Below are 13,834 nucleotides of genomic sequence, written 5' to 3'. Positions count from 1 at the left end.
GTGACAACTATTAACCTGCCTGTGAACTACTGGCAATTAGTGTGACTGAAAGACCTGAGTCGCCTTGAGTTTATAATAAGTATTAAAAATATCTAAATATTTTAGCCTAGATCTTATGCAACCCATAACTCACAGTCTGATGTGTTTTTACTTTATAATAAAGATTTAGTCACTTTCGGTGTCCCTTTTTCAATTAGTCCACGAGAAATGAGTCAGTAAGTCATGAAATACTTTCAATCCAAGTAGAAGTATGGAGGGACCGGAAAGTAATACCGTTTTGTGAGAGTAATTTATCAACAAATTGTGAACAAGTTTTTCTTTTTAATCAATGATGTAATCACCCTCGTTATCGTTATGACATTAGCCATCTAATGTGCAAATTTTCAATGCTGGATCAATAAAACTAATTTTTTTTATCAAAATATCTGGTGAGGGCATTTTGGACATCATCCACAGTTACAAAGTTTTCGCCACTGAGAAAATATTGTAGTGATCAGAATAAATGAAAATCCGAGGGCGCAATATCGGGCGTGTATGGTGGGTGAGGCAATATTTTCCACCCCAAGTCATTAGCTTTTTCCAGAGTTCGTCTTGCATTATCGTGTTGCAGAATAGCGGCTCTTTCTGTTGACAATCGCTGGCCATTTTTCAATTAGAAGATTGCTGTTCGCGATAAAATAGTTCACAGTAAAGGCCTGCATTCACAGTTTGTCCAGGTTCCAGCACTTTAAAATTAATGACCCCGCGAATACTCACATAAAAGCACCATCTTGAGGTGTAAACATGGCTTAGCTTATTGCATTGCTATTCATTCAGAGAGAGCCACTGCCTTTTGCGCTTTGGATTATCATACAGAACCCATTTTTCATCTCCAGTGATCAAGCGATCAAAAAATGGTACTGTATTGCGGCGATGAAGCAATAAGTAATATGTATTGGAGCGCTCAGCTGCGTTCTCTTGAGGCATATTATGCGGGACTCAAACCCCTGCTCTGCTTACCTTCCCAATCTGATGCAAATGTTCTTGGATGGTCGACTAAGGTTGGTTATAAGAATGTGTGATGGTTCCTCGATTGTCTGACACGGATTTGCTTACACTTCCGCTCTTAACATGTCATTGTCGAGAGTTGCTCGTCTTCCTGTTCGAAATGAATCACAAGGATCAAAATTACCGGATTTGAACCTCGCAAACCTCCGTTGGCATTTACGAACGTCTAATGCAGTTGGAAGCACAGCACAAATATTCTTGTTAGCAACTGTTGCGTTACTACCCTTGCGAAACTCAAACAGCATACAATGCCAGATATGGACTTCTTCTGGTATTTGGCTGGCCATTTTACCATCAACTACAAAAAACAAATATTGTTTGCGAGTAAACAAGTCACTCTAACCGACAAATGTGTTTGGCACTACTTTGAAGTACCCAATTAGCTGCTAAATGACCAACGAATATCGACATGCGAAGAAACAACATTACTTTCCGGTCCCCTCCCTCATATTACGGGATAAAAATAGTCTATGACATCGTGGATGCTTGTTTCGACAGCTCTGAACTCCACATACACCATAAATAACTGTAGTAAACTCTGCAGGTACTCGAGACTCCTTTTCTGATTAAAATGTTTCTTTAAGTTGCAGTGAGATAACATTTTTTTTATTATTCATACCTCATTGGCGAAAATGAACCTCAGGAGACTGGACAGCTCGAGTCAAGTGAATTTAAATATTCATGTACCGCTATAAACAGACTTCATTTTGAGTTGGGGTTTAAACTGATAATTGGTATCCATGTAATACCTTCTAAAAAGGAAGATCTCACCGTGGAAATTATATCGCCTTCTTCTTCTTCTTCACCTCTTCTCCTCTCCTCCTCGGTTAGTTCTGTAAAGAAACAGGTGAGAAAGATAATGGCTTAGGAAGTAATTAAGCTCAGGAGCAGAATTCTAAATGAAAAGAATTCTTCGCTATTTTTGTTCGTTTGCTAAATGCAAATGAGGCGGGAAGAAAAAAAATATTCCTCTCCCTTGTTCTTTGACCGCATTTCTAACGTATCACCTCTCGTTTGTGATGTTTCATTTTCTCTTTTAATACGCGCAATGAACTTAAAATACATTTCTTGTGCATGAATTATTCATTCGTGTTTTCGATTTTAAAACGTTACTTTTTTGTTTACTGTGAAATTACGTTGATAAGGTAGTAAGTAATTAATTTAGCACACGCGATTCGGTTTTCTACCATAACATTTTGTTATATACAAGTATAACACACAAAGTCACTATAAGTGTGGTCCGAAGACCAATACAAAGTTCTGTATGTAGTTTGGGTAAATAGGTATCCCAAGGCCCAGCCAGCCAAGGGAAGAATACCACAGTGCTCCAGTCAAGCTAAGTGGCAGTGGTTCAGGAATTCTCAGTACTCCAGACAAGCAAAGAAATGCTGAGGTTTCTCAGAGCTCCAGGCAAGCTAAGAAAGCGGTTGAGTTCCCACAGAGCTCCAGACAAGCTTAGTGACCAGGAGAAAACGGGATTCGGTTTTCTACCATAACTTTTGTTATATACAAGTATAACACACAAAGTCACTATAAGTGTGGTCCGAAGACCAATACAAAGTTCTGTATGTAGTTTGGGTAAATAGGTATCCCAAGGCCCAGCCAAGGGAAGAATACTACAGTGCTCCAGTCAAGGTAAATGGCAGTGGTTTAGGAATTCTCAGTACTCCAGGCAAACAAAGAAATGCTGAGGTCTCTCAGAGCTTCAGTCAAGCTAATCAGGTAAGGAAATCACAGAACTCCAGGCAAGCTAAGAGAGCGGTTGAGTTCCCACAGAATTCCAGACAAGCTTAGTGCCCAGGAGACCTCAGAGCTCCAGACAAGCCAAGAAACTTGGGTTAGGTTAGAACTTTGAAGGCTCCAGGGAAGCTAAGACAGCAGACATGACCAGTCGAATCTGATGTCAATGAAGGCTTTCCATGGTGTTTTTTTACCCTTTTCTGCATAATGGTGGCGCTAGTGTTCCTCTTCTGTTACATGACCTAATGATGACAAGAATGTCTGTCTTCTGCTTGCTTATAGTAGTTGTACTAAGAGAGCAAGTAGGTTTGTTTATAAATAAAAAAATGCGTATTGGTGTTTACGAATGTAGAAAACATGTAATATAATGTTATTACATTATAAAATGTAAAGTGTTTATGAAGTGTAGATTTTTATCTTGGTACACTCACGTTACTTAACAATCTCCTCTGTCTCAGTTTTTATTTATTTATTTATTTATTTATTTATTTATTTATTCGTTTTACAAGTAGTGTTAAAATTTGAATAGTTCCACTTTCAAATACTAGTATTCTGATATTAAGTTATATTCTTTGAAACCTTATCATTCGCTTATTCTAACAATTTATTCTCCTAGCACTTGCTTCTAAAGTAAAAGAAAGAGGAAAAGGGAAAGTGGCCTCTTAAAGCATATGGGTAAGTCATTCACCACTGTTAAAAGGGGAGCAAAAATACGGAAACATCTTTGGACGTATAGTTCGTTTCTTGAACCGAAGTGCAATTGGTATATAAAAATGACACTTTCTACGTGTAGTAAATCGTGATATAAATAAGTCATTGTTCAAGGAATCTGCGGGAAACACCCCGGATAACTACATTAGGGATGGCCTTTTTCGAAAAATCTGTTTTTCGATTTTCGGAAATTTCATTTTTCGTTTTTTTGGTTTTTCGCTTTTTCGAAAAATTTTTCGTTTTTCGCTTTTTCAAAAAATTTTTCGTTTTGGTTTTTCGAAAAAAACGTTTTTCGTTTTTCAAAAAATTTTCATTTTTAGTTTTTCGAAAAATTTTTCGTTTTTCGTTTTCGAAAAAGACATTTTTCGAAAAACTATTTTTCGAAAAAATGTGGCCATCCCTAAACTAAATGGCCAACTAAAACCCTCATTTCAAAAAAATTGATAGTGGCTTGTCAACTTCACCTGGAGTCTTCGTTGCCACAGTTTCAAATAACTGTCATTTATTTTAGTGCTCGATTCCCTGTTCTGAAGACCAGCTTCCTTTTCTTACATTGCCTGATGTCTGTTTCATATTAGGCATACTATTGGGAAGAAAGAACAGACACAGTGGGTGTTAAGACGTTGCAACCCTGCAAATGCGGTCAAAAGAGCTTTCAAGGGAGAGAGAGATCCTCCTGTTGTAAAAATCAGCATAGGAACTTGAAAGTAATTTGCCGAACTACACTTCTGTTAAGTGAACGCACTATACATTAACACACTAGTAAGAGGAAATAACTGTTCGGACAGTTCCGAAGATCACACATAGTGGCCATCAGGATCTTACTATCAATATATAATTTCTTTCCTTAGCACTTAGGGTTCCCAGACTTAATCTTTTACCCAGACATGTAGGTCCTTTAAAAAAAAATGTCCAGGTGGATTTCCAGAAAAATAGAGAAAATGTATTTCTGGAAAGTACTCAGAAAAGTGCTTTAACTTCCAAGTTTCGTATAATAATGAATCGTAATGCAAAACTCATAATGCATAATATTTCTAAATGATTGTTAATAATGTTATTTGTAGTAGAACCGTAGGTTCTTGAAGGATTTAAAGAAAGTACGTAGGATCTTTTCGCGGCAAATCCCAGATAGAGAAAGCCGTATTTATTGTTGAAAAAAAATAAAAGTATTAATTACAAGATTCACTAATCCAAGATTTCATAGAATAAAATAATGATATATATATATTGAAAAATTATATCTTGAAGTGATGTTTTGAAGTATGTTAAGATTTAGAGTTTCCAAAAGACTTCAGGACGAAGAGTTAAATTTCTAGTTGAATTAATCGAAAGAATTAAGACTAAGCAGCCAGCCAGTAAGAACCGTAGTTCTTAAAATATAAGTATATGCTCTGGGTGGATGAGAAAAAGAGTCTTCTTCGGATGAATTCTCGCGGTAGTTACGCGTCTATGATTTTAACACTGAATAATCTATCTGTGAATTTTCACAGTTTATATATTTAACATTAATCTTGTTGTTCTCGCCTTTTGGTGTTAAGAGATTTCAAAAAGGAAACATTTAATCTCTCATGTGAGTGTCTTATCATTGAACTTCAAAACATCACGTACACATAGTCATAGTCATCCATTTGTTCATACATTAATAATACTTCTGGAACCCAGTATTGACTTTGAGTACATAAGATAGTTAACAGAACAGAAAAACAAAACTTTGAAGCTGACAAATTATCGATGTTAACTCAAGAAGTCATGATCATGTGCCTTAAGTAAACAAAAACGGCAACTAGAGAATTATCTACAAAAAGCAAATACAACGTGGATAGCTGAAAGATTATCTATAGCAGTTTAGTTCGAAGTCAACCTCAAGCAATGATTTCATCTTTAAGTCTTATCAGTTTAAAACCAAAAGTTCATTCTTTTAGAATCACTTAAATGAAAAGGAAAAATATACTTGCAATTATATCAGAAACTAAAATATACAATATTAAAAGAAAAAAAATAAAAATATACTCCTGGTACAGCCATATATTACACTTCCCCCCTTATCGAAAACAAAATTTTATATCGTAAAATTTTGTTTTAAGTTACTCTCTGCTTATCTAATTTTGTTTCTAGGACTTGGTACTTTTCTGTTCGTGAGAGGAATTTCTTCTGATTCAGTTACTTCCAATGAATTTGCTATTTTACTCATTATAACCACCTTATCAGCAACATCGTCTCGTTGTTGAATCTTATTTACAATAGTTGGCTTAAAACATATCTGTCTGCAACATGCATCATCTTTGTACCATTTGTAAAATAACTTCAAACATCCGCATCTTTTACAGCAACAACAAATTACAATAATAATAACTATTGCAGCACAGACATACGCAATAATAGATAAATTTGATACAGTATTAGTATGATTAAGTTTCCATTCTTCTTCAGATATTTGCTGTTGAATTTCATCAACCTTGTGACTTGCATATTTCAAGTCTTGGACAGTATTAATTACATGTTTCAAAGGTAAATCTATGGTTATATCTGAAAATGGAACTTTCTCACCCAATACTTCACAACAATCTAAAGAGAGGTTAAATTGAGGAATTACATCTTTGTGGGAAACATTAACTGACAGAATACTTTGGGACTGGATTAAAGTACGAATACCATATGCTTTACAACCATTGCCTAAGTGAATTTTGCCAGATCCTTTCAAATTCACATCATAAGGTTCTTGTGATTTACAAACAATTGTTAGTTTTTTATATTCTGGAGCGATATACAACCAATTATTATTACCTATTGGAACTAGCATTAGTTCTGTTAACTGCACAATTCTTTGATTGCAATCATTAGGTATATTTCGAACATATTGAAGCAGTTTAGCTTCACAATCTTCATGCAAATGTGTCGAAAGAATAGGGAAGTTTTGTTTACAAATGAACCAATCATCTCTTAAAAATTTACAATTTTGAAACTCTATTTCACTTATTTTAAAATAGTGTTGTTTCGTGTTATCCATAAGTAACATTTCCTTTTCTGGCTGAATAAAAATGTATTTATCAGTTTCGTCTACTTTAAACGGAAATGGCATTACCTTATAAGTGAAATATTTCATATTTTCCGTGAGGGGTAATCGAATGACATAACCTAATATACCATCATTAATAAAGACATCTAAAGAAAGAAGTTTCAAAAGTAAATACCCATATGAAACGCTAAGGGGAATGGGTAATGACACACCATTATTTAAATCAACTTGACTAATTTTAAAATGTTGAAGTATCTGAAATGGGGTTATTATGTGTGGTTGTAGTATTCCATGTTGAGCATTTAGGATAGCTCGTAGGACTATATCATACTGTGCTTTCAGATCTCTACACAATTGATCTAATTTTTGAATGTGATCATTTAAGGCTACCTTTAGTTTTAAATTTAGAAATTCTTTATTTAACTGAGAAGCACGTTTATTCAACTCATTTTTTAATAGTTCTATATTTTTACTTAATAACTCTTCATTATTTTCTACAGCATATAAAGTATTATTAATTGAATGTAATGTCGATTTGACCACTACCATTTGTTCTTTGCTCAGCTTCAGAAAATCTTTCTGATCAGTTACTAATTTATGAATCTGCTGTGTGTAATAATCAGCATCATGACTATCCAAAGTCCCAAATAGTACCTTTGAAATTTCACCTACAAAATTGAATATTCCTCGTTTATTTCTATAAGAGTTACTTGTGACTTTTGTAGTTTGATCTATGATTTTACGTAACTCTTGAATTCCTTGTAGTTTTTGAAGAATTTGATTCCCATTTATGTTATCACAACTTGTTTTGTTGGCTTGTACCATATTTAAATTACATATGTGTTTTGTGACAGAAAAATACTTATTAATTACATTATAATTAAAATCTAACATAGACAGATTCACAAACACAACCAGTCGCCATTCTACATTGTATATTTGTGTGAAACCCAAATTATTATAATATAGTCCAGGTGAATCATGGAATTTTTCCACTTCAACGCCAAGGAAAGCAAATCCCAACGGGAGAGAAATAGCCAAAAGCAGAAAGAGTAAACGAACCATACCTGAAAGAGGTATGTTATGATATTAGAATTTCTCAATAGTATAGTTTTAGTCTATTCGCATGCACAGTTGTTACCTTTCCTCCTCTTTTAATCTGACAATTTACACCTTTTGTGTTAATGACTGTATAGGGACCTACCCAATAAGAAGTTAGTTTCTTCGAACGTCCACGACGTACGGATTCATCAAAAAGTAAAACTTCATCACCAGGTTTGAAAAGAAATTCATTGCTATCTTGATCATAATATTCTTTGTTCTTTTCCTTGGATATCTGCAACTTTAATTTGGCTAGTTGATGAATTTCTTGCAGTTTCTGCTTTAACTCTTTGACATAGTCGTCGTAGTTATACAAAGGTTCAAGGGGTTTCTTTTGGAGAATGCCTGGAATATTAGCTTTCTTACCAAACAACAACTCATGAGGTTGAAAATTTGTACTTGTGTGAGGAGTTGTGTTATATACAAAAAGAGCATAAGGAATATAGGTGTCCCAATCTCTTTGATTTTCAGACACAAAGTGTCGTAAAAATTCTTTCAGTGAACGATGAAAACGTTCTAGACTACCGTTTGATTGTGGGTGATAGCTAGAGGTATTTATCTTTTCAATTTGCAAAATTTTACATACTCTTTTCATGATATCTGACATGAAATTACTCCCTTGGTCTGTAAGAATTATCTGTGGAATACCGTATTTTAAAACTATATTTTCTACGAAAGCTCTGGCTATTGTATCGGCATCTTGTTGGGGTAGAGGGACTGCAAATGTATATTTCGAAAGTTCTTCTTGGACTGTTAACAAATACTTGTTACCTTTGTCTGTTGTTGTTAGGGGCCCTACAACGTCTAAACATACCTTTTCTAAAGTGGTACTAGGTGTAGTTGTAATTTCGAGAGGCATTTTTACCTTGGAACAAATTTTGTTTCGTTGACAACTATCACAGACCCGAATGAATTGTTCTATGTCTTCTCTTAACTTTGGCCAAAGAGATATTTCTAAATCATTTAATTTCATGTATTCTTTTACTTTTTCGTACGTACGACAAACACCTTGATGGCCTCCTATTGCAATTTCGTGAAATTCTTTTAATATGTGTCTTTTGGTATCTTCGTCTAAAAGGTTTCTATCTGTTACATCTGCTTCTAATGCATACATTCTACTTAGAGCATCTGCATTTGTATTCCTTTTCCCTTGTTTGTACACGATTTCATAATCTAGCTCTTCTAATTGAATTCTCCATCTAATTAATCTAGAGGTGGGATCCTTTACCGAAAAAACCCAAGTAAGTGGTTTACAATCCGTGACAAATGTTACTTTTCTGCCTAGAATGTAAGGTTTGTAAATTTTGGAAGCCCAAATAATCGCAAGTAATTCCTTTTCAGTTGCACTGTACCGAGTTTCCGCTTGATTCAATTTTCTGCTTGAGTAAGCAATAGGTTTATCTTTTCCTATTTCACCTTGACTTAAAATAGCTCCAATGGCGTTGAGGCTAGCATCTGTGGTTACTATGAACGGTTTTGAAAAATCTGGGTATTCTAAAACAGGAGCTTGAGTTAATTTTTCTTTTAAAGTTTCAAAAGCAAGTTGGTGATTAGCAGACCATTGAAATTCTGCGTCTTGTTTTAGGAGAGAGGTTAGAGAATATGCGATTTTAGCGTAATCGGGAATATGTCTTCTATAGTATCCTGTCAAGCCTAAAAATCCTTTTACTTGTTTCTTATCCTTGGGAACTGGAAATTCCATGACTTTTGAGATAAGCCGGGGATCTGGTTTCACTCCGTCAGCTGTAATGACATGGCCTAAATAAACTACTTCTGGTCTAAAGAATTCTGATTTGTCTGGTTGTAATTGCAAATTATTTTCTCTAAATCTTTGAAAAATCTCTCGGAGTTGTTTTTCATGTTTTTCTAGCGTGTCAGAATATATTACGCAATCATCCAAAAAAATGAAACATGAAGTACCTTGTAATCCTGATAAAACTGTATTCATCAAATATTGAAATGACGATGGCGCGTTTTTTAGCCCAAAAGGCATTCTAAGATAATGAAAATGACCTTTGTCTGTTGAAAAGGCAGTTTTCGGTCTGTCTTCTTCCTTAACTAACACCTGATTATAACCAGACGCAAGGTCTAAAGTGCTGAAGTGTTTGGCTTTTCCTAAACGGTCCAAAATGTCTACAATGTTTGGGAGCGGAAAACAATACCCAATAGTCAGATTATTTAAATTTCGAAAATCAATTACCACACGATATTTCTTTTTCCCGGAAGCATCCATCTTTTTTGGAATAACTAACATGGGAGAATTGAAAGGACTCGTAGAAGGGGTAATGATTTCATTTTCTAACATTTGTTCTACTTGTTTGTTGACCTCTTCGCGATAAATTTCTGGCAATCGGTAATTCTTTTGGTTTACGATACTACCTTGAAATTCTGGTTTGAAAGAAATAGAGTGTTCAATAGCTGCTGTTGCAGTAAGTTTATCTCCAGGGAGATAAAATATATCATTATAGTCTATACAGAGCTGCCAAATTATTTCTTTCTCTTTTGAATCTAAATGTTCTAGTCTGACAAGAGATTTTAGTAGTTCTAATCTTTCACTAATACTACTATTGTTACTATTGTTTTTATCCTGTTTTATGTGAGCAACTAAAGTTTCGTCGACTTCCACAAATTCTTCTAATTCGACTGGAGCAACTTCAATAACCTTTTCTTCGTCATTTATATTCATTACACAACTAATGCATTTATTATCTTTGGCTACAGTGAGGCTCTCCGCAAGAAAAATCCCTTCTCCTAAGGATTGTTTTGAAACTATCCCTACGCCATTATTCTTTGCTGGAATTTCTACTAATAGTTGACAGCGTCCTGGAATAGTATATTTCGTACTACTTGTTTCAAATGATATGATGCATTCATGTTTCTCTAAGAAATCTCTACCTATTATTCCTGAATAGGAGCTAGGTAATAATTTGTCTACTACATGGAATAAAGCCGGAATAGATTTCTTATCAATTTCTAAATTTAAAGTTAAAGAACCACATGAAAATAAAGGGGAACCTGATATACCCTTGATTTTCGTAACTTTACTATGATCAATTTTATTCACTAATTCAGGAGACAGAATGTCTTTATGAATGCATGTAATGTCTGATCCTGTATCTATCAAAAAATGTTTAGTAGTTGGTCCTAATTCTTTTATTTGTACTTCAAGACTACCTGGAGGTTTTTCTTTACAGCCCTTTTTCAGAGGAGGAAAGTAAACAGACTGCTGATTTACTCCCGTCGACCGTTTCCCGCATTCATTTTGATACACTTATTTTGATTCATACTTTTCTCTGTACCTTGTCCCTGTCTTCCTTCAGAAAGACACTTCGACCCACAGCTGTGGCCGGAACAACAATACTCGTACTTACTAGTAGAGTCTTCATGCATCTCCTGTGCATGGCAACACATATGGGATCCCTCTAAACTTTGGTTAGCACTATACCGCACATTTTTGTTTTGTGTGCCTTTACTATGTTTTAGTCTACAATTGGCCTCAATGTGCCCAGGCTTTTTGCAAAAATAACAAGAAATGTTTTTCTTAAATTTCCTATTACCTTGGGATTGTGAGTTCTTCCCTTTCTCAGTTCTATCCTTATTAGACAATTGGTTAGATTCTTGTTCCAAACAAATTTCTACAGCCCCACCAAAATTCAAAGTTTCACTGTCTTTACTGCGAGCTATCATTTGAATTTTGTCGTCTGAAAGACCTTGTATGAAAGATGCTTTAGCTAAATGCTGAATTAGCTCTACGGCTCCTGGAACATGGTTTTGATGTAATATTCTTACCGCTGCTTCTTTTAATTGACTCTGCAGGGAATCGATGCGCGAACCCCAATCTGCGATACTCTCGGTTTTGTTCTGCCTGGCACTAAACAATGAACAAGCGTAAAAATCGATAGTTCTCCTAATCGAATAATTTTCTTGTAAGACTTCTTTTACTTCGGCCCAAGTTCCAGTGGCACTTCTAACTAACAACTTTGACTTTGCGTCACCAATAATACGTGCTTTCACAAATTTCAATAACTTGCTACGTTGGGACGGTTGAACTAGAGAAAAAGCTGCATCGCAGTTATCTATAAACTCAGGAAGAGCACGTTTGTCTCCATTGAATGGGTTATGTATTAACTTTAATGCTTCCGAAATGGAACAATAATCTGTTTCAGAATCGGCGTTACTGTTTGTTTGCGAATGTGCCATGTTTTACAGAAGTTTATGTAGTTATCAATTTACCTTACTAATCCTACAGACAAAAGTATTATTTAGCTTAAGATAACCTTATAATCCTTTCGGACACTCCCTTCTATCGAAGAACGTACAAAAGCGCGTGTACTGAAGTGGGTTTCCTTCTTCGTAAAGAACGCGTATTAATATTCTTTTGTCCTACTCTTAATAACTTGTATTTCTGGCCACGGAAAAAACAGTTATTCACACTTGAATTCTTCCAACTGAATCTCACAAGAAACCTAAGAAATTGTTTTGTACTCACTGTTTGTTGTGGAACTGTAAGTCCTGGGTAGATTGCCGCTAAGCGTGCTGAAACAGATGCTGGTCTCCGCTGAGAGATGAAATCTAGTTGTCCTGGGTACCCTTTGTTAGTTCTCTCCGCTGCAAAACCGGGGTCTTGATTGTCTTCTTGTATACTGGCAACAAACTGTTACATGGGGTGTTCACAAAATGTCTCTGCTTGGCAGGATTCGGTTCTTGCTGTCCCTCAGGTTGCGCCTGCAACCTGGCACTCCGTAGTAAGGAAATTGAAACTTCACACTTCGAAAATTTGTTAAAATGTTGGCTGCTATTTTTCTTCGTCCTGGCTTACATAGCCACCCAGATGCATATATATAATGAAAACCCGTAGTTTTCTTTTTCTTTTGAAGAAAGACTCAATTTCAATATAAAAATTGCAGAGACTGAGATTTACTACTCTCAGTTCCGCCAAAAATTTTTGAAGTTTCCTGGTATAATAGGTTAGTTTGAGATCGAACTCAGGTCGATGTGTTACGGCTCCGCGAATCCCACCGCTGCCACCAATTTATCTGTAGTAGAACCGTAGGTTCTTGAAGGATTTAAAGAAAGTACGTAGGATCTTTTCGCGGCAAATCCCAGATAGAGAAAGCCGTATTTATTGTTGAAAAAAAATAAAAGTATTAATTACAAGATTCACTAATCCAAGATTTCATAGAATAAAATAATGATATATATATATATTGAAAAATTATATCTTGAAGTGATGTTTTGAAGTATGTTAAGATTTAGAGTTTCCAAAAGACTTCAGGACGAAGAGTTAAATTTCTAGTTGAATTAATCGAAAGAATTAAGACTAAGCAGCCAGCCAGTAAGAACCGTAGTTCTTAAAATATAAGTATATGCTCTGGGTGGATGAGAAAAAGAGTCTTCTTCGGATGAATTCTCGCGGTAGTTACGCGTCTATGATTTTAACACTGAATAATCTATCTGTGAATTTTCACAGTTTATATATTTAACATTAATCTTGTTGTTCTCGCCTTTTGGTGTTAAGAGATTTCAAAAAGGAAACATTTAATCTCTCATGTGAGTGTCTTATCATTGAACTTCAAAACATCACGTACACATAGTCATAGTCATCCATTTGTTCATACATTAATAATACTTCTGGAACCCAGTATTGACTTTGAGTACATAAGATAGTTAACAGAACAGAAAAACAAAACTTTGAAGCTGACAAATTATCGATGTTAACTCAAGAAGTCATGATCATGTGCCTTAAGTAAACAAAAACGGCAACTAGAGAATTATCTACAAAAAGCAAATACAACGTGGATAGCTGAAAGATTATCTATAGCAGTTTAGTTCGAAGTCAACCTCAAGCAATGATTTCATCTTTAAGTCTTATCAGTTTAAAACCAAAAGTTCATTCTTTTAGAATCACTTAAATGAAAAGGAAAAATATACTTGCAATTATATCAGAAACTAAAATATACAATATTAAAAGAAAAAAATAAAAATATACTCCTGGTACAGCCATATATTACATATTGCATTGTTAAATTTCCAAGGAAATAGAACGCATCCAGCTGTAAGCGTGAAAAAAAAAATTAACATTTCCGTAATCGGAATTATAAATTTTGTAGTGAAATATGAAATGTCTTTTCTCTCTCTCTTTCTCTCTCTAGAATCCGTTTCATGGTAACTTCTATATGGAGAGTCTTAAGCAGATCTCTTATATGGAGAGTTAATGCA

General features: G+C 34.9%; 1 protein-coding gene and 1 pseudogene across 1 annotated transcript; both read right to left on the bottom strand.

Annotated features, from left to right (window-relative positions):
• Positions 1-878: 878 nt before the first annotated feature.
• On the bottom strand, positions 879-1,473 carry LOC145684952 (uncharacterized; annotated as a pseudogene).
• Positions 1,474-4,598: 3,125 nt separating this feature from the next.
• On the bottom strand, positions 4,599-13,588 carry LOC145686778 (uncharacterized). Its single transcript, XM_081760436.1, has 2 exons — positions 12,105-13,588; positions 4,599-7,581 (listed from the first exon to the last, which is right to left on the bottom strand). The coding sequence occupies exon 2, from the start codon at positions 7,577-7,579 to the stop codon at positions 5,594-5,596; it is 1,986 nt and encodes a 661-aa protein (XP_081616562.1). The 5' UTR covers positions 7,580-7,581; positions 12,105-13,588; the 3' UTR covers positions 4,599-5,593.
• Between the last annotated feature and the right edge of the window lie 246 nt (positions 13,589-13,834).

This window comes from Thermobia domestica, chromosome 5 (genome assembly GCF_964235325.1).
Source record: "Thermobia domestica chromosome 5, izTheDome1.hap1.1, whole genome shotgun sequence".
Lineage (NCBI taxonomy): Eukaryota > Metazoa > Arthropoda > Insecta > Zygentoma > Lepismatidae > Thermobia > Thermobia domestica.
The sequence above is the reverse complement of the archived record's forward strand: the minus strand, read 5'-3'. Positions and strand labels throughout refer to the sequence as shown.

Bases quoted from the DNA above. Each gene is read 5' to 3' on its own strand.
- LOC145686778 (XM_081760436.1), bottom strand. From the start codon at position 7,579: ATGGTTCGTTTACTCTTTCTGCTTTTGGCTATTTCTCTCCCGTTGGGA.